This window comes from Ceratotherium simum, chromosome 3 (genome assembly GCF_057802395.1).
Source record: "Ceratotherium simum simum isolate JZ-2026a chromosome 3, ASM5780239v1, whole genome shotgun sequence".
Lineage (NCBI taxonomy): Eukaryota > Metazoa > Chordata > Mammalia > Perissodactyla > Rhinocerotidae > Ceratotherium > Ceratotherium simum.
In genome coordinates this window covers 39,856,753-39,879,575 of record NC_141902.1, presented here as the reverse complement: position 1 = coordinate 39,879,575, position 22,823 = coordinate 39,856,753, and the positions used below count along the sequence as shown (strand labels likewise).

Genomic DNA, 22,823 nt, shown 5'->3' with positions numbered 1-22,823 from the left:
TAACAAATGAACCACCCTGGTGCAGATGTTGATAGTGGGGGTGATTGTGAGCGTGTGAGAACAGCAGGTATATGAGAACTCTCTGTGCTTTCCACTCAATTTTGCTGTGAACCTAAAACTGCTTTAAAAACTAAAGCATTAATTTAAAAAAATCCTGTTACACAGGTGTGTGCGTTTGTCAAAACTCATCAAATGGTGCATTTAATATTTGTGCGTTTTATTGCATATAAAATTTACCTCAAACAAAAAAAAAGAATCATATACAAATATTGAACTCTTACATTTAAATTGGAAATATCAATATGAACTCATGGTATAGTTTCCTCTTTTAAAAAAAGTGTTTATTTCCTGAAGAGATCTTAATTGAAAAAGGAAAACAACTAACAATATTCATCCAGAGTAAGAGACTCAGGGTAATTGTAGCCTTTCAGATGAATTAATGTATAAACAAAAGTATTTTTTTGTGTGTGTGTGAGGAAGATCAGCCCTGAGCTAACATCCATGCTAATCCTCCTCTTTTTGCTGAGGAAGACCAGCTCTGAGCTAACGTCTATTGCCAATCCTCCTCCTTTTTTTTTTTTCCTCCCCCGCAAAGCCCCAGTGGATAGTTGTATGTCATAGTTGCACATCCTTCTAGTTGCTGTATGTGGGACGTGGCCTCAGCATGGCCGGAGAAGCGGTGTGTCGGTGCGCGCCCAGGATCCGAACCTGGGCCGCCAGTAGCGGAGCACGCGCACTTAACTACTAAGCCACGGGGCTGGCCCCAAAAGCATTTTTATAACAAGAGAGCATATTCAAATGTGCTATAACCATCCCTCACAAACTGCAAGCTAGGCATTTTTATCCCTTTTTAATACAATAAAACTGAAGTTCAGAAATAAAACTGAAGTTCGGAGAACTTAAGTGGCTTACCCAGAGCTTTAACCTAGGTGGGGTAGTTAGCAGTTGCCAGAAAGGTTTAGGATGGTCCTCCTTAAGGATAGATTAATGAAGGAAAGTGACCTCACAAAGTTCTTTTTATGTGTTTCTTTGAGCATAAAGGCAGGACAGCAACTTACTTCCTTTTCTGCAGGTTGAGTTTCTACCTGCTGGCTAAGACTCCTAGGAACCCAGAGCAGGGAGATGACCATTAATTTGTTTACCTGGTCATATTATAGTAGTGTAAATATTTATTGAACATCCATGTTTAGCAAGACTGTGATTTTCCCCAGCTAACATACTGTTAAAGTTTACCTAACAGTTTTTTTTTTTTTTTTTTTTTTTTAAAGATTTTATTTATTTATTTTTCCCCCAAAGCCCCAGTAGATAGTTGTGTGTCATAGCTGCACATCCTTCTAGTTGCTGTATGTGGGACGTGGCCTCAGCATGGCCGGAGAAGCAGCGCGTCGGTGCGAGCCCGGGATCCGAACCCGGGTCGCCAGCAGTACCTAACAGTTTTAATATTCAGAATCAACTATTTAGATTGGGAACAAGGGAAAGAACCTCAGTTGAGCTGACATTGTTTATTAGCCTGGAACCATGAAATTGAGGCATAATTTATAAATCAAATAGCAAATTCGTAGATTTATCCTTCAGAATTTCTTTTTCAGGCCTTCCCCTTGATCAGGTTCAAGAAGAGAGTGAAGAGTCTCGTTCTGCATCTTCTTTCTTGGCAGAAATTTCTCAATATACAAGTGGGTGAGTAGCAGTCCATTAGTCCAGTCTATTTCATTGTTGTTTTAATAATCCCACGTCTTTGTTCAGTTGTTTGGCAGTATAATTTTTGAACCATTTTAATTCCAGTTTTTAAAACTCAAAGACTCTTGGAATAACAGCTACCCATTTGTTTGTTTCTGAGATTGAAACAAGTTTTAACACGTCTCTACTTTTATAAACTATTCTTGGGAACGTAGGCAAAAGATGTTAGAATTTTAACAAATGGCAGTATTTACAATTTTAATAAATGTAGAAAATAGAAAATAGGTTGTCCTTTTAAAGCAATTCATACAGTTGATGCACTTAACTAATTAGAGGTTTTTTAAGGCTGTCATGGGTAATATGGGAAATACATTGGCAGCGCAGAGGTTAAAACCAAAAGTATAATAGGAGTGCTCTGCTGAGCTTCACCTGCTGCCGTCTGCCTCTTTGTTTTCATCTTCTTCATCAATTTTTTTTTTTTTTAGTTTAGGTACTGAATATATGTGTGTGTGTATTTAATAGACTTTTATTTTTAAGAAGTTATAGGTTTACAAAAAAGTGAACAGAAAGTACAGAGTTCCCATTTACTTTCTCTCCTCACCAATTTCTCTTATTAACATCTTGCATTAGTGTGGTACATTTGTTAAAGATGATAAACCAATATTGATACATTGTTAGTAACTAAAGTCCATAGTTTACATCAAGGTTTGCTCTTCATTTTGTACCATTACAGTATCATACAGTTTCACTGCCCTACAAATCACCAATTTTAATACAACAATCAGGAAAGTATGAATTCTTTTTAGCTAAGGTGGCTGCTTTGATTAGTTGTTGATAAATGTATCTGCTTCACATTTCATTACAAGGGTTAGGAAAAAGAAGAAAGTTCTTTGCTTTAAAAATCTACGTGGTAAAAGATGTAAGATTTGTGATTTTCTTTAGGAAGCTATTGGATTTAAAAACTGAATCTAGGGGCCGGCCCGGTGGCACAGCAGTTAAGTGCCCACGCTCCACTTTGGCGGCCCAGGGTTCGCAGGCCTGGATCTCAGGCGCGCACCCATGCACCGCTTGTCAAGGCATGCTGTGGCGGCGTCCCATGTAAAGCAGAGGAAGATGGGCACGGATGTTAGCCCAGGGCCAGTCTTCCTCGGCCAAAAGAGGAGGATTGGCATTGGGTGTTAGCTCAGGGCTGATCTTCCTCACACAAAAAAACTGAAGCTATAGTTAGTTACGTATTTTGTTTTAAATGTTTAAAAATTAAATGAATAAAAATTATTTAAATGCTTAGCTATGTTTTTGAAAGGGAATGTGTTTAAAATCTAGGGTTTTAGTCTGATCAGTATTCTGTCCTGTTCTGGAATTATTGCCTCTAGCTGCATTGGGTGTGGTATTCCTGGCTGGTATTTGTGGGTCTCGTTGAAGAATGGCATCACCCCTTACCTTCGCTGTGCTGCATTGTTTTTCCACTATTTACTTGGAGTAACTCCACCTGAAGAACTGCTTACCAGTAAGTAGGAAAATAAAATCACAGAGTGGTAAATAAGAGCCTTTTTTTTTTTCTTACCTTCAACCTCAAGAATACAATGTGAGAGCAGGCAAAAGTACTTCTCCATTCCCCACCTCTTTCATCAGTGTTCACTCCAAACATGTGTGCCCCTGCGCTGGCGTGGGTTAAAGGTGAGGCCAAAAACCAGATTAGCCTCATAATCTGCAAAACCTACTCATGTCTTCTATCTATATGTAATTGATGTGTTTGAACATTAAAATGCCTGCACGCAGAATATAACCGATAGGATATACAAGAAATTAGAAACATTGGTTACATTTAGGGAAGAGAACTGTTTGTCTGGGTGGGAGGAAAACTTTATTGTATACTCTGTTATTTGAATTTCGAACAAATGAGTATATCTATTATAAAACAAATGCTGCTGCAAAAGGCCTGTTGTAACAAACCAAGGCCATGTATATTTGAGTAATGGAGTCATTTTCTTTCTCCTTTATTTGTCTTAAATCTAGATCAAAGTAGAGAAGGCTTCCTTGTGGCTTTGTATGGGTAAAAATCAGAACATTTGTATGATTTTGGAAGAGTTACCAAAATTGCTCAAAGATTTTTCCTTTTCTCCTTTGAGATTAAACTGACAGGTCAGCTTTACTGGCTATCAGTTTCTTTATCTTGAACTCAGTTCAGCTGGGTTTGTTGGCTCTAGGTTTGTTCTGATTCTATGTAAATAGGATACTACTTTCCAAGTAGTTGCCAGTACAGATCTGTTGTTTGCATTAAAAAAAAATCATGTGTTAATTTATCTAGTCAGTGCTGTAATATGGCAGTGAATAAGGTAAAGTCCTTTCTTTTATTGGGAAGACACCAAATATAGACAAACAGATAAATCTATATAATATAATGTCAAATGATAAGTGCTGCAAAGAAAACTAAAGTAGGTCATGGGAATAGAGAATGCTGGGGCCAGAGGGGGTAATACTTTTAGATAGAAAGTCATGGAAGGCTTCTCTGTGAGGAGACATTGAGCAAAGAGACGTTGAAAAAGGAGATGGAGTTGAACTGGGCAGAGCTGAAGGAAGAGTATTCCTAAGCAGAAGGAAAAATAAATACAAAGGCTTTGCTTGACATAGTCATGAGTGTGGCTGAAGCATAATGAACGGGGAGGGTGGTAGGAGATGAGGTCCAAGAGGCAGGCAGGGGCAGGTCATGTAGGGCCTTTATGCCATGATGAGGACTTTGTATTTTATGTTGTGTGTTGGTTTGACATTGGAGAAATCTGATCAGGAGAATGGCTCAATCAGATTTATGTTCTAAAAGGATCGCTGTGGCTTATTTGTCACCTACAGTTTTATAGAGTAAAAAATATATTCTCTTACTATATAGAGAGTATAGAAATGAGCATAAACAATGAAGAAACTCTACTAACAGGTTGACCAGGTAAGAATAATGTGCTTATTAAGTGTATTTTTATTCTCTTGCAGATTCTGCAGAAGGAGAGTACAGTGCACTCTGTAGCTATCTATCTTTACCCACAAATTTGTTCCTGCTTTTCCAGGAATATTGGGATACTATAAGGCCCCTCCTCCAGAGGTACTATGGGGGCAAAATATCATTGTTAGGTTATTATACAGTTTGGAAATTTTAAATTAAGATTCTTTGCTAAGCTTTTAGTTTGATATATTGATTGAAAGTGGTGACAAAAATATAGGAGATTCCTAATTCACAAACTTAAGGAGTTGGGGATAAGACGAGCAGCCGTGGGCAGCTGGAATTTCTGCTTGTTCTACCATGACTAACATTCATTGTACTTATTTTCCCCACTGCTGCTGTCTCATCCTAGTTTTAAATCAAAGAGTGGGGGGGAGGCAGTAGTCATGGTGTCAACAGCCATAAAGTCACCATTAAGTATCACAAGTACCCAAATTGGGGCTATATCTAAAACAATAGCATATCTCACATGGTAGCACACATCTCAGGAGGGTGACTGAGGAGGAAAAAAGTCATTTGATAAATCAAAATGTATCACTTACATTTCCTCGGGAGAAGTGTGTCTTTCTTTCAGAAAAACTTCCAACCCCATTACTTAATGGCCCTCCTGGTCACTCTCTACCCTCCTAACCTCCAGTCTCCTTACCCTGTCTTTGCCCCCACCATTTTACATCTTTTTTTTTTGAAGATATAATTGGCATTTACCACCATTTTAATAATCAATTTTCACTCTATTACTCTTATTTTATTTCCCTCATTAAAGATTCTGACACCCAATTCCAGTGTATGGGGGTGGGGGGGTGTTTCCCATATATGCAACCAGCAATTCTCTGATACCATCTGGGTGTCGTACAACTCAACTCAATTCTGACATTATCTGCCTGGAGATAGCATCACATCCCACAGGTTAAGGGCTCAGTCCTACAAGACTGACACCCCCATGCACCCACACTTCAAACAGACACCAATCAAAAGTCCGTATTGTCACCTGTGTTTCTGACAGAACAGCTATAGATCTGAGGTTCCAATGACCCCCTCCTTTGGTTCGGTTAATTTGCTCCAGTGCCTCACAGAACTCAGAGAAACATTTTACTTACTATATCACCAGTTTATTATAAAAAGATATAACTCAGAAACAGCCGGATAGAAGAGATGCAAAGGGCAAGGTGTGGGGAAAGGAAGCAGAGCTTCCATACTCTCTCTCTGAACTCGCCACTCTCCCTGAATCACTACGTGTTCACCGACCTAGAAGTTCTCCAAATCCCATCCTTTTGGGTTTTTATGGAGGCTTCATTACATGGGCATGGTTGAGTAAATCATTGGCCATTGGCTATTGATTCGACCTCCAGCCCCTCTCTACTCCCTGGAGGTTGGGTAGGTGGGTCCTGAAAGTTTCAACCCTCTAATCATATGATTGGTTCTCCTGGCAATCAGCCCCCGTCCTCGGGTGCTTTCCAAAAGTCACCTCATTAACGTAACAAAAGATAACATTCTGATCTCATCACTTAGGAAATTCCAAGGGTTTAGGAGCTCTGTGCCAAGAACTGGGTTGAAGACCAAATATGTGTTTCTTATAAATCACAGTATCACACCCATGATTTCCTTTAGTCTTTTCAATTTTATGCCTTTTTTTAAAATCACTGTCTCTTTTCCTCCATGCCCAAGTTAGGATTTGTGTGAATGTCTTCCTGGCTCCTACCACCTTTCTCTGTGCTCTCATCTCTTCTGTTAGGTTCTTTTCTTGTTTCCTTGTTTCTCACCAGGTATTCTAATCTCCAGTATGATAAAAATGAATCAAAGTGGATTAAAAAATCAGTATCGTGCATTGTGTTGAGTACAATAGTAGTAGGTTATACTAATTTTACTTTTATATTCTTGGAATCAATATGTTTTGAACTTGCTATTCTTGTTTCATGTTAAAAATTCAGACTTTGAAACAGAAAGTCCTTGCCCTTTGTACCATTCCTGGCCCTGCTTGCCTCAAAGCCTTTCCTCATCCTCTGCTCTCTAGTGCAGGGGACTGACCCTTGCAGGCCATATTTCCCAGTCTCTCTAGTCATTTGGCTTCTCCCTACATTCAGTCTGTGGGAGACACTGGCAAGATATTGGAGGCCTGGAGAAAGAGAGAAGCCTGAGTGTTTAGGCCACCTCTCTGCCTTGTGGAGCATCTCTGGCAGTGTCTGTAGCTCTTCTGTGGCTTCAGTTCCCACCAGACAAGTCTTCTGTGGTTCCAGTATCCACCAGTGACCCTAGCCCTTGGGCTCCAGTAATACCGCTATTTCCTTTTGTTCCTCCAGCCTGGGAGGGCTGGTAGCTTCCTGTTATTGGCTAATCTTTGGGTTGCCTTGCCTTTTTGTCTCCTGGTTGGCTTCTCAGCCCTCCTATCACCTTTATTACCAACTCTTGGTATTAAATTCCCTCTTGTTGAAATACTCAGAATGGTTTCTATTTTTCTAGTAAGACCTTGATTGATAAACCCTTTAAAAAAGAAATTAATAAAAGGTGGGGGGGAAATAAATAGGAAGAAACAAAAAAGAAAAAGGGGGAAGATGTAAGATGAAAGAAGCCTAGCAGAGGGAACATGGAAAGAAGGGACAAGAAGATTTAAAGAGAATGACTCATTGATGAATATTGTGCTGAAGTTGTGACGACCCATTTTCTTTTTCTCTTGGCTCCACATATAGGTGGTGTGCAGATCCTGCCTTACTAAACTGTTTGAAGCAAAAAAGCACCATAGTCAGGTTGGTTTCACATCTTGGTCCTTTTTCTCCATCTGCAAGTTGTGTTTCCAAAAGTAGTTGATTTGTTGAGCGTACTTTCTAGTCTGTCTTCTTCATTCTCACTTAGTACATTGTTTCCTACATTTCTTTAGGTCTTTGCCAGAAATTAGATTATTCTTACTGTTGATTTTTTTCTCAGAGTAGCTGTCCTTTCCCTCTTAAATTATTTGATACCACCAGCTCCTCTTCTTAAGTTAGTGCATGCCTATTAAAAGGCAAAGGAGGAGATGGCATTTGGAGCTGCTGGTATGCTAAAATCAGAGAGTAGCAGCAGTGGGGCCAGCCCCGTGGCTTAGCGGTTAAGTGTGCACGCTCTGCTACTGGCGGCCCAGGTTCGGATCTCAGATGCACACTGATGCACCGCTTGTCCGGCCATCCTGAGGCAGCGTCCCACATACAGTAACTAGAAGGATGTGCAACTGTGACATACAACTGTCTACTGGGGCTTTGGGAAGAAAAAGAGGAGAATCAGCAATATATGTTAGCTCAGAGCCGGTCTTCCTCAGCAAAAAGAGGAGGATTGGCATGGATGTTAGCTCAGGGCTGATCTTCCTCACAAAAAAAAAAAAGAGAGAGTAGCAACAGTATTCATATAAACCACCACTTTTCCTTTTGAGAATAAAGTAAGATATAAATAAAACTATTCCCTCCTCTCCTTCCCTTCCTATCTGTATGCTTAGAGACTACCCAACAAAACTCTTCTTCAGCCCTCCTATCTCACTTAAGTTATGGCCCAGTCAAAATCTTTTTACTCTGGGAGAGTTAAAAGACATAACACATACAGCTTTTACTCGTAATTTACAATCTTATTATGTACATAAACTCAAGACATAAGAAAAGTATAATAATATATGGAATACACTGTTAATGCTATAGAAATTTAAAGAGTAAAATGTTCTTAATGATGCAAGGTTAGTCTTAGAGGAAATAATTTTTAGCTGAACATAGAAGAAATTATAGATTTTAAATTAATTGGGGCTTGAGGAGAGAATTCCATATAACTCAGATGACCTTCCCCAAGGCATGCATGCAAGGCTTTTAATGTATCTAGTATGGTGAGAACAAATAATACCATTTGCAGACATGTATCAAGTACTAAGTAGATTATGTTTCACTTTAATATCTTATTGAGTCCTCAGCAGCTCTGTGAAATTCCTTGATACTATTATTCATATTTATTTCCTAAATCAGCAGGAGTCTTTTATGTTTCTCTTCACCCCACCCCCGAAAATATGCTATTACATTGATGGTGTGCCTTATGATTGAGAAAGTAAGATATTCATCCTCAGTTTACAGATCAGGAAATACAGATTTAGGTTCAATGACTTGTCAGATGTCAGAAAATTTAGGATTTGTAACCATGTCTCTGATTTCAGAGGCCTCTGTTCTTAATCACTAGTTTATGTTACCTTCCTAGACAGTATAAAAGTCTAGCTATTAGCAAATAGTAGGAGTTGAGTTTGGAAAGGAAGACAGCTGATGAAAGATTTGGAATTCTAGGCTGAGAAGTTTGGATTGAATCTAGTCAACAGTGGGAATTACTATGGATTGCAAGCATGGATCCTTTTGTTATTTTTAAGACATTCTTCCTTCTATTACTTGGTCAGTTTTTGATCTGGGCTTATTTACTCATAAATAAAATTGCCTTTTAAATTACATTTCTAGGTACCCTAGAAAAAGAAATAGTTTGATAGAGCTTCCTGATGACTATAGCTGCCTCCTAAATCAAGCTTCTCATTTCAGGTAAGAAGAAATATATATTTTAAATTTTTTTGAGCTTGCAATTGGTGTATACCACCAATAGCAAACTTTGTTTAAAGTGACCGCTGAACATCCTCTCCAGCAGTGATTGTCAATCTTCTTTTTTTCTTTTGAGGTGAAAACTACATAACATACAATTGACCATGATAAAGTATACAATTCAGTGGCATTTAGTGTATTCACAGTGTTGTGCAACCACCACCTCTCTCTAGTTTCAAAACTTTTTCATCACCCCAGAGAAATACCTTGTATCACTAAATAATCACTCCCTATTCCCCTCTTTCCTGATCCCCTGGTAACCAGTAATCTGCTTTCTGTCCCCATGGACTTGCCTATTCTAGATATATCATGTAAAAGGAGTCATACAATATATGACCTTTTGTGTCTGGCTTCTTTCACTTGGCATAATGTTTTCATGGTTTGTCCAAGTGTACCTCATTCCTTTCTTAGCTAAATAATATTCCATTGTATGTATATACCAGCGTTTGTTTATCCATTCATCCATTGATGGGCATTTCGGTTATTTCCCCCTTTGATTATTATGAATAATGCTACTATAAACATCCATGTACAAGTTTCTGTGTGCATATATATTTTCTATTCTCTTGGGTGTATATATCTAGGAGTGGAATTGTTGGATCATTATGGTAATTCTATGTTTAACTTTTTGAGGAACCACTAGACTGTTTTCCACAATGGCTGCACCATTTTACATTCCCACCAGCAGTGTACAAGGGCTCCTATTTACCCATATCCTCACCATTTGTTACTTTGTTTTTTTAATTAAAGCCCATCCTAGTGGGTGTAAAATAATAGCTCATTGTGGTTTCCTTTATATTTCCTTAATGACTAGTGATGTTGAAAGTCTTTTCTTGCACTTGTTGGACATTGTCTGTGTTCTTTGGAGAAATGTCTGTTCAAGTCCTTTGCCCATTTTGTAATTGGACTGTCTTTTTTGTTGTTGAGTTGTAAGAGTTCTTTATATATTCTAGATATTAAACCCTTATCAGATTTTTAATTTGCAAATATTTTCTCCCATTCTATAAGTTGTGTTTTCATATTCTTCATAATGTCATTTGATGTGTAGAAGTCCATTTTATGTATTTTCTGTTGTTGCTTGTGCTTTTGGTGTCAAAACTAAAAATCCGTTGCCCCATCTGAGGCCATGAAGATTTACCCCTGTTTTCTTCTAATAGTTTTATAGTTTTAGCTCTCTTATTTAGGTTCTGGATCTGTTTTGAGTTAATTTTTGGAATAAGTAGGAGGTCCAACTTCATTCTTTTTTTCATGTGGTTTCCAGTTTTCCCAGCACCGTTTTTCAAGAAAGAGTTCTTTCCCCCATTGGATAGTCTTGGCACCCATGTTGAAAATCATTTGGTCATAGATGTATTGGTTTATATCTGGACTCTTAATTCTGTTGCACTGGTCTATATGACTGTCCATATGCTGATACCACACTTTTTAATTACTATAGCTTAATAGTAAGTTTTGAAATTGTAATATGTGAGCCTTCCAACTTTGTTTTTCTTTTTCAATATTGCTTTGACTATTTGGGGCTCCTTGCAGTTACATATGAATTTGAGGATTGGCTTTTCCATTTCAGCAAAAAGCAACTAGAATTTTAATAGAGATTGCATTAATTTATAGATTGCTTTGGGGAATGTTGCCATCTTAACAATATTAAGTCTTTCAGTCCATGAACATGGATGTCTGCCCTTGTTTAGGCCTTCTTTAATTTCTTTCAGCAATGTTTTGTAGTTTTCAGTGTGCCAATCTTTTCCTCCTTGGTTAAATTTAGTCCTAGGTATTTTATTCTTTTGGATGCTATTGTAAATGAAATTATTTTCTTAATTTTCTTTTTGGATTGTTCGTTGCTGGTGTATTGAAACACAACTGATTTTTGTGTGTTGATCTTATACCCCGCAACTTTGCTGAGTATCCATAGGGATTACAGTTAACATCCTAAATTTAATTTGAATTGATACCGACTTAGTTTCAATAGCATACATCAACTCTTTCCAATTCTGTCTCCCCTCTTTATGTTGTTGAAATCACAGATTACTTTTCTTTTTTTTTTTTTTTTTTGGTGAGGAAGATTGGCCCTGAGCTAACATCTGTTGCCAATCCTCCTCTTTTTGCTTGAGGAAGATTAGCCCTGAGCTAACATCTGTGCCAGTCTTCCTCTATTTTGTATGTGGGACACCGCCACAGCATGGCTTGATGAGTGGTGTAGGTCTATGCCTGGGATCCAAACCCGCAAACCCGGGCCACTGAAGCAGAGTGCACCAAACTTAACCACTACGCCACCAGGCTCGCCCCCAGATTACATTTTTGTACACTGTGTGCCTATTAACATATAACTATTTTTTTGTACATTTGTCTTTTAAATCATAAAGGAAACAAAAAGAGGAGTTATGTATCAAAAATTACAGTAGCACTAGCTTTTATACTTACATATATAGTTACCTTTACCAGTTATCTATATATTTTTATATAGCTTTGAGTTACCATTATTGTTCTTTATTTCAGCTTGCAAGACTCCCTTTAGCATTTCTTTTTTTTTTTTGAGGAAGATCATCCCTGGGCTAACATCCGATAACAATCCTCCTCTTTTTTGCTGTGGAAGACTGGCCCTGGGCTAATATCCATGCCTGTCTTCCTCTACTTTATATAGTACGCCGCCACAGCATGGCTTAACAAGCAGTGCGTTGGTGCACGCCCAGGATCCGAACCTGCGAACCCTGGGCTGCAGAAGTGGAGTGTGCGCACTTAACCACTGCACCACCAGGCCGGCCCCCCCTTTAGCATTTCTTATAGGACAGGCCTACTAGCAATGAACTTCCTTAGCATTTTTTTATCTGGGAATGTCTTAATTTCTTCTTTATTTTTAAAGGATAGTTTTGCCAGTTATAGAATTCTTGGTTGACAGCTTTTTTCTGTGACCACATTAAATATATCATCCCACTGCCTTATAGCCTCCATGGTTTCTGATGAGAAATCAGCTGTTAATTTTATTGAGGATCCTTGTACTTGATGAGTTGCTCTTCTCTGGCTGCTTTCAGGCTTCTCTCTTTGTCTCTGAGTTTTGACAGTTTGATTATAATGTGTCTCAGCGTGGATCTCTTTGAATTGATCCTGCTTATAGTTGAGTTTGATTTTTAGATGTGTAGATTCATGTCTTTAAACAAATTTAGGTAGTTTTTGGCCATTTTTTCTTGAAAAAAATTTTTTCTCTCTTTCTTGTCCATTTAGAACTCCCATAATGTATGTATATGTTGTTATACTTGATGGTGTCCCCATAAATCCCTTAGGCTCTGTTCTTTTTTCTTCATTCTTATTTCTCTCTGCTCCTCTGACACAGTAATTTCAATTCCCCTGCCTTAAAATACACTGATTCTTCTGCCTGCTCAAATATGCTGTTGAACCCCTCTAGTAAGTTTTTTATTTCAGCTGTTGTACTTTTTTGTTTCCTTTTTATAATTTCTCTTTACTGATATTCCCTGCTCTTTCATACTTTTTAAATTTCCTTTAGTTCTTTGTCAGTGATTTCCTTCAGCTCTTTGAGCATATTTAAGAGAGTTCAAGTCTTTGTTTATTAGGTCTCATGTCTGGACTTCCTCAGGGATGATTTCTGTCAGTTTCTTTTTTTCCTGTGGATGTGCCATACTTTTCTGTTTCTTTGTAAGCTTTGTAGGTTTTGTTGAGAACTGTACATTTTGAATATTGTAATGTAGTAACTCTGGCAATCACATTGTCCCCCATCCCCAGGAACTGCCATTGCCACTTGATAAAGGTTGCAGCTGTCTATTTAGTGACTTTTCCAAACTATTTTTTACAAAGACTATATTCCTTATTGTGTGTTCAATAAAGTCTCTGTTCTGTTATCTCTGCGGTCAGCCAGTGAACTGACAGAGATTTCCTTAAATGCCTGGATCCAATAAGAAAATAAAAGAAAAGGAAAAAACATAAAGAATATTTTGTCTCTTTAAATCCCTTCCTCCATCACCACCAAGGAAGCTGCTTCAGCCCCTGGAGGTTGAAACTGTAGCCATCTCTTTGCTAGCCCCACAGTGACCTGCCCAGCAAAACTAAACACACAGCTCTGTTTTTTGAGGACAAGGACCCTTTTGCCCATCCCAGCACCAGCAAGCCACACCAGGATTATAGGCAGCCACCACCATAGGGTTAGGGGGTAGGGGATGATAGCCACTACACAAAATGCCAAAATTCACTGACATTTACCAGCCTGTTTCTTTGTCAAGCACTCCTCTGGATGCTGCAAGGGTTCATCTAGACTCCAGAGTTCCACTTCTTGCCAGATCAATAGTTGTTTCAGTAGAAGAACCAATTCCTGGAGCTCCCTACTCCATCATCTTCTATGACATCCCTCCTCAATTTTTTTTTTAAGCTACAAGAACCTTTTTTTTTTTTTAACATTCTAAGAGTCGTCATTTATTCACGTATCTTGAAATGTGTTCTACATGTAGAACAGTGTGGTCAACACATCCATTCACTGAAATAACACTGTTCTCAACTTCACAAGCAAGTAGCACACTTAGAAATATCTTTTATACATCTGTCTTTAGACACCATTTTACATACATTACAGTGTGGTGACCACATCCATTCACTGAAATAACACTGAATAACCCTTTTTTTCAAACAAAATCTTATATGGAAGCCATTTATAATAGTAAAGCAGATAACAACATTGTGACTCAGGGTCAAGCCTGGATACTGGAAAGAGGAGTATACCTCTTTAGCTTTTTTTGGCCCCGTGTCCTCTCCGACCTCAATCAGATTAAACACTACTCTAAAGCAGTGTTTCTCAAACTTTCTTTTATCTTCCTCTTCCCTTTCACTGATCATTTTCAAATCAAAATAATACTGGATGATAAAGACTGGTGAGAAGCAAAATAAACAAGTTACTTTATACTCATTACTAATACCCTAATAATATTTTTTTTACATTTACCTTGCTGTAATGTGATGTCACTTGTTTGAATAGCATAAATTCATGAGCAGCATACCACAAATGAAGTGTCACTGAATGGAGAAATTATATTCATATCTGCTTTAGCTATTGGTGTGTGAATATGTCATATTTGAATCACAATACATCATGTCTTGAAAATAATAAGCCAAAATTACTCTTTGGCTAATTGCTTATTACTAATTGCTTTGATGCAATTATGTATCCTTGACAGTCAGGTGGCATCACACCACCACCCATAGCAAAACAGATAGATAATGATAACATGAAACTAGCAGTAACTTGTAATTAAAAGGCAAGGATCTCAGCAGCCTGAAAATCAAAGCCTATTCAAGACTTCATTGATGATGTACTAGTAACAAATCGTTCTTTTCCCAAATTGCAGGAATTCCGAAGGTCAGTTAGGAGTTTTATAATGTTACTAAGCATTGTGCAGCAGCCAAACTTCTTAGTAAAATTAATTAGAGCTCTCACTAAACACAAATAACTCTTAAATTTTGTTTTAAGGATACCAGTTAGTAATTCCAGTTAACTGTCTTGGTGTACAAGGTGACTATTAGTAGTCCTCAGTCATGTGTTAAAAAATTGCTGTCGTTTGAAGGAGCCAGAGAAAGGGATTGTAGTTTGAGATCATTTTGAGGGCTTGAAGAGCCCTTCTTTGGCCCATTCTGAGAAACACTGCCCTACAGAATGACTAAGGAAATTCTCTTATTTAGGTATAACCATTGCTTTGAGCCATGAAGCCAGGGGCTTTAACTAGCCCGGCAGGGACAGGGCAGCCCACACTCCAGCCTCTGTTACCAGATAGAATTGACCGGGTGTTAGTTCCCTTGCTGCTTCTCTCATGCAGATTAAGGTCAGCCAACTGAAGAAATGGTTGAGTCACTTTACCTCTCAGCCCTCAAAAAATCAGCTAGATGATTTCAAAGATTGCATCCAGCTATAAATTCAGTGATTCTCCTAATCTTAGGGCTGCATTGCTACCACAGAAGCCCAGTGAATAGGTATTATCTTCCAGATATTAAAGGGTATCATGCTGTAGGCTCTTAGGAAGATCTGAGAAGAGTGTTAGTCATTAATCACAGTGAAGATCCTCTTAGGTGATATTACTACTTACTGGTTTCAAGTAAAAATGAAAATAAATCTGATGATCTCTTCCAGTTTTATTGTCACCACCAGTTTCCATTAGGACTAACCATCTCTAGTGTAGCAGTGTGGCTGCTCAGTTATTATACTTTAGACATCACCCTTATTTTCCTCTGTAGGATGGCTAGTGACTCAGACTCAGCCATCCTGTGCTAAAGGTGAAAGAAGATGTTGGCTTTGTCCAAAAAGAGATGTAATTACATTCTTGAACAACGCTTTGCAAGTGAAAATAGCTCCCTCACCTACAGAAGACAGGAATGAAATACCTATGCAGAGAGTCCCTCTGCTCCTATGTGGTTTTCTTATCTTGCCTGAGAAACTGGGGATCAGAGAATAAACTGTCAATACCCTACTGGAGATTCTTTTTGGTGCTCTTTATTCTGACCCCATTGTGGGCCTCGCTGGATCTCTCCTGTGGTTGCATTTATTTTTTACTGCCCAAATTAGAGAATTCTTGATGTTTCCATTATGTCCGTTATACAGCAGAGATAGGAGCATGAGAAGCTCCTCTTTTAAAGATAACCATTGTCACTTCAGAGAATGATACCCCCTTTGGGCATTATAGCAAGGCTCTAGCATGCTACTACGTAAAATAGTCAGATTCAAAGTACTACTTGGTTCCAGCAAGTCAGCTCTGTCACTTTTTCCTTCCTAAGACTTGCTGTGTTTCCCAGATGGAAAGGTGCATCAACTCAAAGACAGCAGTCTCTCATTTCAACTCTAAGGATCTTAATACTTCAAAGAAATGAGGGAAAATGTGTTTGAACCCTTATTGCTAATTGTGATTTTTTTTAAAAAACAATTATACCTCTATAAGGTTATATTCCTCCAACACTGAGGACGCCAGCTTGACTAAACCGATCCAGAGGAGGCAGTTGACTGTAAATTGGTCATGTCAGTTGAAGACTGGATTCTATAAATGCATCTCAATCTCAAGGCAGACTTAAGAACAATTATCAGTACATTGTATATTTAATAATAAATTTCTTACTATGGATTAATCAGAAGATTTTTTGTTAAGTCCTCTTAGGAGGAAGTATTAGAGAGAAGTCATCTAATTAAATGTTTCCTTGTGTTTTAAGAGCTTTTTTGCTGCAAAGTGACCAATGATAAAAACATGTTTCATTGCTAACTGGATATATCATGCTTTTTTTGTTTCTCCACGATATTAATATTTTCTTCTCTTTCGAGGTGCCCACGGTCTGCAGATGATGAGCGAAAGCACCCTGTCCTCTGTCTTTTCTGTGGGGCCATACTGTGTTCTCAGAACATTTGCTGCCAAGAAATTGTGAATGGGGAAGAGGTTGGTGCTTGCATTTTTCATGCACTTCACTGTGGAGCTGGAGTCTGCATTTTCCTAAAGTGAGTAGTGAGTGATCTAGAAGCTTCCTAATGAACTTCGAGAATTTGGATCCAATCTAGAGGCCATTATGGCAGGACAGTGTGTTGATAGGAATGATCTATCAGAAGTTAGAGTATAGACCTGTTAATCACATGAGATTGCATTTGAAAAGATATTACAGAATAAATTTTTTTAAAGGAAGATTCTGTTCACATTTTCATTATTTGTGGAAACTCTTAAACAAATGTGGTAGACTTTGTATTGATTACTTTGGTATTGTATAATACAATACAATGGTATAGTGAAAGAGCTTGGAGTCCTAAAACTTATATTTAAAGCGTACATGTAAATTGTTACTTTAGATTGTCCTTTGAATGTTTCAGTTTTCTTCATTTCCTCTATCAGCCAACCATTGTTTTCCCTGGTCTCTCAATAAAAGACTAAGAGTGACTATTGTCACTCAATTTATGAAAGTAGAGTGTAGGTTACCTGAGAGAGATAAAATTTAAAGTGGATGCATGTGCTTTTTCTTTCCGTTCTCCACATGTAATGTGTTTCTGTTTACATAAGCCCAAATATCTCACTCACTATGGAATATATAATCATTGCTTATAGGCATCTGTTGGAAAAAGGGGAATGGATGTGTGGAAGCCAAACCCAAACACCTGTTTTCTTCTTATTTTCTTTTTCTAGGGAACCTATGGGTAAACCCACTACCCATTCCAACTATTTATTTTATTATTTCTCTCTGTAGTACTTATCCCTCTGTATACATGTACACAAGCATTATTCTTCATGTCTCCATTTCTCTACTGTGAGAGTTCCAAGTACCTTCCAGCTGGCAGTGGTTCTTTATGATCTGCACTATCGGAGGCTGGCTGTAACCAGAAAGGTTTAACACTTCCGTAGTTGACCTTCTTTCTGGCCCAAGGTTATCAGTCTGGGAGATGTGGTTCTGTTCTTCTGTTAAGCTCCCTCCCCTCTCCAGGTCATAGGTCAAGAAACAGAACAGAAACACCCCAGCCACCATTCTCCAGGGCATCTGTGGCTCAAGTAGGACAGCCTCCTTCCTCTCTTCAATATTCAGTCAGTATTACTGATTCCGTTTCCCTAAATCTGTTGATCCTTTCCCATAGCTTCAACAAAAATAGCAGTGTTCATTCTCTTTTAGACAAAACACAGTTTAGTCTGTCTGTATTTATATTGTCTTTATTTATACTGAATTCCTAACAGATATTGGCATGTCTTTTCTCTAGATTAACTTTGATGCAGTGCCTGTCATTTGCACAAATGCAGTTAATAATATTTCCTGTTGGTTGTTTTGTCCTTCAGAATTAGAGAATGCAGAGTGGTCCTGGTTGAAGGTAAAGCCAGAGGTTGTGCCTATCCAGCTCCTTACTTGGATGAATATGGAGAAACAGACCCTGGCCTGAAGTAAGATTTTTTTAGTCATATTATTGTGGATGGTAACAGTTCTTTAAACACAAAAGCTGATGCTAAATATTGAGAGATATTTTTAAAAGCTATAAGTTAAAAATGTTAAGTATGATGCCATCTTAAATGTAACACATAGTTTTCAACAACTTTATGCTTTTCCAAAATTTGAGAGTAATACTTCTCCAGAATTTTTAAAGATGCCAGCCATCCTAATGCTTGAATGCTCTTATTATTTTTAGTCAACCTTTCTTCAGAATTACTTAGAAGGTTTAATTGACACTGATATATAAAAGAAAGAAATCTCTGTAGTGTCCAGTGAGGGAATTTGGTTTAAAATGGATATTCATACTTGAAACTTTTTATTAGCCAGCTGTATCAGCCTTCTTTGCTTCCAAGCATTGGCAAAATATTTAGAATCCTGAACTTTTCTATATCATTCCCTGATGTTAGGAAATGGAGTACCACTCATGGTTTAAGAGAAAGAGGAAGTAAGGCCACAGTGGTCCTAAAAGTACATACAGATACAGATTAGATCCTCTTACCATAAATTATCTCTTTTTGTTTAACTGAAATTCTGTTCTTTTGAAATATTGCTTGGAATGAATAGGCTTACTAGATGGGACTTGGAATCTTTGATCATACAGACATTTGTTTATATTGTGATGGCATTTGACCTGTATAGAGATAGTCTTTGGATTAAGGGAGAAAAAAGCTAAGTGGTGAAAGTAGTTAATGACTGAGGATAAGAGATCTGAGTTGTTCTAAAAGGTACAAAGAAGCAGAATTTTTTAATTAATCAGACAATTTGAAAATACCCAACCTTGAGGCCGGCCCGGTGACGTATCGGTTAAGTGCGCATGCTCTGCTGTGGCAGACCGGGGTTCGGATCCTGGGCACCGAAGCACCGCTTATCAAGCCATGCTGTGGCGGCATCCCATATAAAGTAGAGGAAGACGGGCACGGGCATTAGCCCAGGGCCAGTCTTCCTCAGCAAAAAGAGGAGGATTGGTGACAGATGTTAGCTCAGGGATAATTTTCTTCACAAAAAAAAAAAAAGAAATACCCAACCAGCTGAGACACTTGGATGCCTCAGGAATAAGAATCTCACAGTTCTCCATTATTGGCAACAGCCAAACTTTAGTCATTTTGGATTAGCTGTTATACAGTGTTACAAACTGTACAACCTTAAAATTGACGTGGAGTAATTTTGTTTAAATATTTGCTAATCACCAGCAGCTTTGTTGTGTCATAAGGACAACTATAACCACATATTTCTGAGGAGCAGAATATAATTCAAGGGCTTAGTGTTACACCTCAGACCTAACCTCTACTATGCAAAAATCAGAAATCAAAGCTGGATCAACTATATGAGGCAAAAAAGCCATTAGAGCCCCATTCAGGCTAACCACCCAAAAAAGAATAGACTGCTTCAAGTTATAAACCTCATTAGCCATTTAAGTGGGGTTCCATAATGCCCATGGTGTACTTGACCTATTTTCTGAATAATCAAGGAGTAAATTTCTGCTTCATTAGCTAAGTAACCTATCAAATTCATAGTGATCAATGGTGAAAGGAAAATATCCCATTTAAAACTCTGTCCTGGTGACTCCTCCCAGCTCCAAGAATATCTCAAGAGTTCAGACTAATTTAGGCAATAAAGATGTGGCAGTTATTTGATTCAAACTTACATGTTATTTTTTTTCCTGAAGGAGGGGCAACCCCCTTCATTTATCTCGTGAGCGGTATCGGAAGCTCCATTTGGTGTGGCAACAACACTGCATTATAGAAGAGATTGCTAGGAGCCAGGAAACTAATCAGATGTTATTGGGATTCAACTGGCAGTTACTATGAGCTCCAACTCTGCCTCGGGACAATCACGAATGAAGATAGTAATGAAGATTGATTCAAAATTATGGAGCCCTTTCTGAGGGCTGGGGAAGGGTTGGAGGGTCTTTTGCTCCATGTCCAGATTCACATACGTCAATAAAATATTCCTTAATGGAGTATTGCTTTCAATTAGTGAACATATGCTTAAAGGAAAAAAAGGACGTAGATTAATCTATTGTATGTTTCAAAACACTAAAGAAATGCTTCTTCACTCCATATGTCTGATTCTGCTAATGTTTCCAGAAAACTCATTTCCCTTCGTAATCTGTCCCATTTCATTTCATCCACCTGGTAAATGAAGTCACATTAAGCAGTGGTGGACATTTTTATATGTTGGTTAACTCTTCTACATACAATTTGGTATTTGGTGTGCCTCCCCTCTCCCCACCCCGCCACCAAGTTTAGGATCACTGACAAGATTCTAATAATCTGTGATAGTCTTCTTTGCAGCTAAAGAGGAATTGCAGAAACCATGCAGCGTACTTCAACTGAGAAAGTCTTCAGAAAAGTAAATCTTTTATTATTTCTCTTTTAAGGAAATACCCCTAATGTGCCACTTACTGTTTCAGCCAGAAGTTAAACTAAATCTCTATAAGGACAGAGCTGACATTTCAAGGGAAATTTCTGCCAGTGTGGAAAAGCATTTTTCCCACTGTAGACCTCAAGAAGAGTTGGGATAATGTATTCATTATTCATCCCTGATGGGACAAAGAGCCCGTAATCCTCACCTCTGGCCACAAATAGCTTTGTTGAATTTTGAAATTATACTTTCCACTTTCCAAAGGCAAGTTTCTAAAATGAGCTCACTTATCTCTTGACGGTGGCACCATCCTCTTTGACTCTTAGAAATCTGATGCAGTCCTATGTAAACTATCTGTAGAATAAGGATAAGAAAATTCCCCTAATGAATGGAGCGTGGCAGCTGTAAATTAGAACAGTCAGATTTAAGCCAATCCTGTAACCTTCTATGTCTTTGTAAAAGACAGATCTTTCATTTGTTATCTGTGTGCAACCTTCTCATAAACTCTGGTTTTATGACTAGTACAAACCACCAAAAAAGCCATGTGATCAATAGTCTGTGCCTGTTATAACATGCTGTGGTTGAGCCATCTTGTTTATAAATAATAGAGCTCTCTTGAATCTGTGCATAGACTTCTTGGTTTTTGGCTTTAACTTTTTATGTCAAGAACTTGTGATATGAAACAGCAGACAGAAGATAAATTGAAATCTTCCATTTTAGCTTCTGTTGTCTCTGGGGTAATGTTAGGAGTTTGAAAGATGCAGTCAAAGACCATCCTAATTTGCCTTTGGTAACCACTGTCATGTATGTGTGTAAATGTTTTCCTACCTTCTTTTTGCTCAGCAAAGGCAAGTGAATAAAAATTTGTTTGCAAAGTGATTAATGATGCACATTTGGGGTTAGGTTTTTTGGTATTTTTATGTAAAGTAAAGAAAAGGTGGATTTTGCAGTAAAGGATTTGCATGAACAGGCATCAGAATCACAATCATGATATTCTACTTGAATAATTATTATTCAGAAGGTATCAGGAAATACAACTCCAGTGAACAATTTGTAACAATTGATGGGTGAGGATCAGAAAATTCAGTATTCAGTTTGTCAAATTTGCCAATATGATTAAATGATTAGAACATTTCCCTTTATTTCTTATATGATTTTGTTGGATGGATTCTCTAGGAAGTCTGAGCCAGAATAGGCAAGAGAAGATGCTGACTTCTGCCCTAATTGATTGGCCCCAGTGTAACAAAGATAAACTGACTTTTTATTTCTAGTCTTTTTATATTAACTTCATAAATCCTGGAGTTAAGCTCTCAAGCTGCCAGAGGGACTATCCTGCAGTGGCCAGTGAGACCCTTACTGCCAAAGAACCCATTTCAGATCGAGTTCCACTTATTGAGATTGATCAGATCTCCACACTGGAGATGAACATATGTCTCAGTGCTGCCCCCAGCCTAAGGGATTTCTAATTATATCAAAGATCCTAGTTCTTTGCCTTCATCATTGCAAACAATTTAATTATGCTTATGAAGTTTACTTACAAATGAGCAAAAAGTCACTTTATTTTCTTTAGTATAGTATGTGGAGGAACTGGTTCAACAGGATGGCTCCAAAACTGTGTTTTTCTAATGTTTGATGAGGGGCCGGCAGGAATTTTAATGATACAGTGAAGAAAAACATATATCTGTATAATTAATTTATTATGTTGGTGTGTGGGCTGTGAGTTCACCCTTTAGTGGTCATTTGTCATTTCATAACAACTATGCATTTTGGTTCACTGTGATGATGATCTACATTTAGTGACTGCAATATGTTTATACCACTGATTCAAATTCCATCCATGATGAGGTTATACAAATAATGCATATATTGATATCTTTTATTGCAAAATGTAAATTTAAAACTTGTATAATGTTCTTGTGCTTTTTGAAATAAAATATATGTGTACATTTAAAAAGAAAAAAAGGATTTCTCATGTTTGGGGATTTGGGTTTGAAGTATAAAAATCTATACCTAGAAAGGAGCTCTAGTTAAAAGTTATCTTTGTCAGGGGGCCGGCCCTGTGGCATAGCGTTTAAGTGCATGTGCTCCACTTCAGTGGCCCAGGGTTCACAGGTTCGGATCCCAGGCACACACCGACGCAACACTCATCAAGCCATGCTGTGGCAGCGGCCCATATAAAGTAGAGGAAGATGGGCACGGATGTTAGCCCAGGGCCAGTCTTCCTCAGCAAAACGAGGAGGATTGGCATTGGATGTTAGCTCAGGGCTAATCTACCTCACCAAAAGAAAAAA

General features: G+C 38.1%; 1 protein-coding gene across 2 annotated transcripts in view; it reads left to right on the top strand.

Annotated features, from left to right (window-relative positions):
• The window catches only part of UBR1 (ubiquitin protein ligase E3 component n-recognin 1), a 142,735-nt gene extending 120,225 nt beyond the window's left edge, over nt 1-22,510 (top strand). Inside the window, exons 40-47 of one of the 2 annotated variants that reach the window (XM_087426079.1) lie at nt 1,590-1,677; nt 3,051-3,184; nt 4,660-4,768; nt 7,351-7,407; nt 9,112-9,189; nt 16,538-16,708; nt 18,021-18,122; nt 20,451-22,510. In XM_087426079.1, coding sequence (XP_087282205.1) covers nt 1,590-1,677; nt 3,051-3,184; nt 4,660-4,768; nt 7,351-7,407; nt 9,112-9,189; nt 16,538-16,708; nt 18,021-18,122; nt 20,451-20,466 — 755 coding nt within the window. In that variant the 3' untranslated portion in view covers nt 20,467-22,510. Of the gene's footprint in view, nt 1-1,589; nt 1,678-3,050; nt 3,185-4,659; nt 4,769-7,350; nt 7,408-9,111; nt 9,190-16,537; nt 16,709-18,020; nt 18,123-19,834 lie in introns of both variants that reach the window. The other variant, XM_004421475.3, reaches the window with a different exon arrangement.
• Nucleotides 22,511-22,823: the final 313 nt, after the last annotated feature.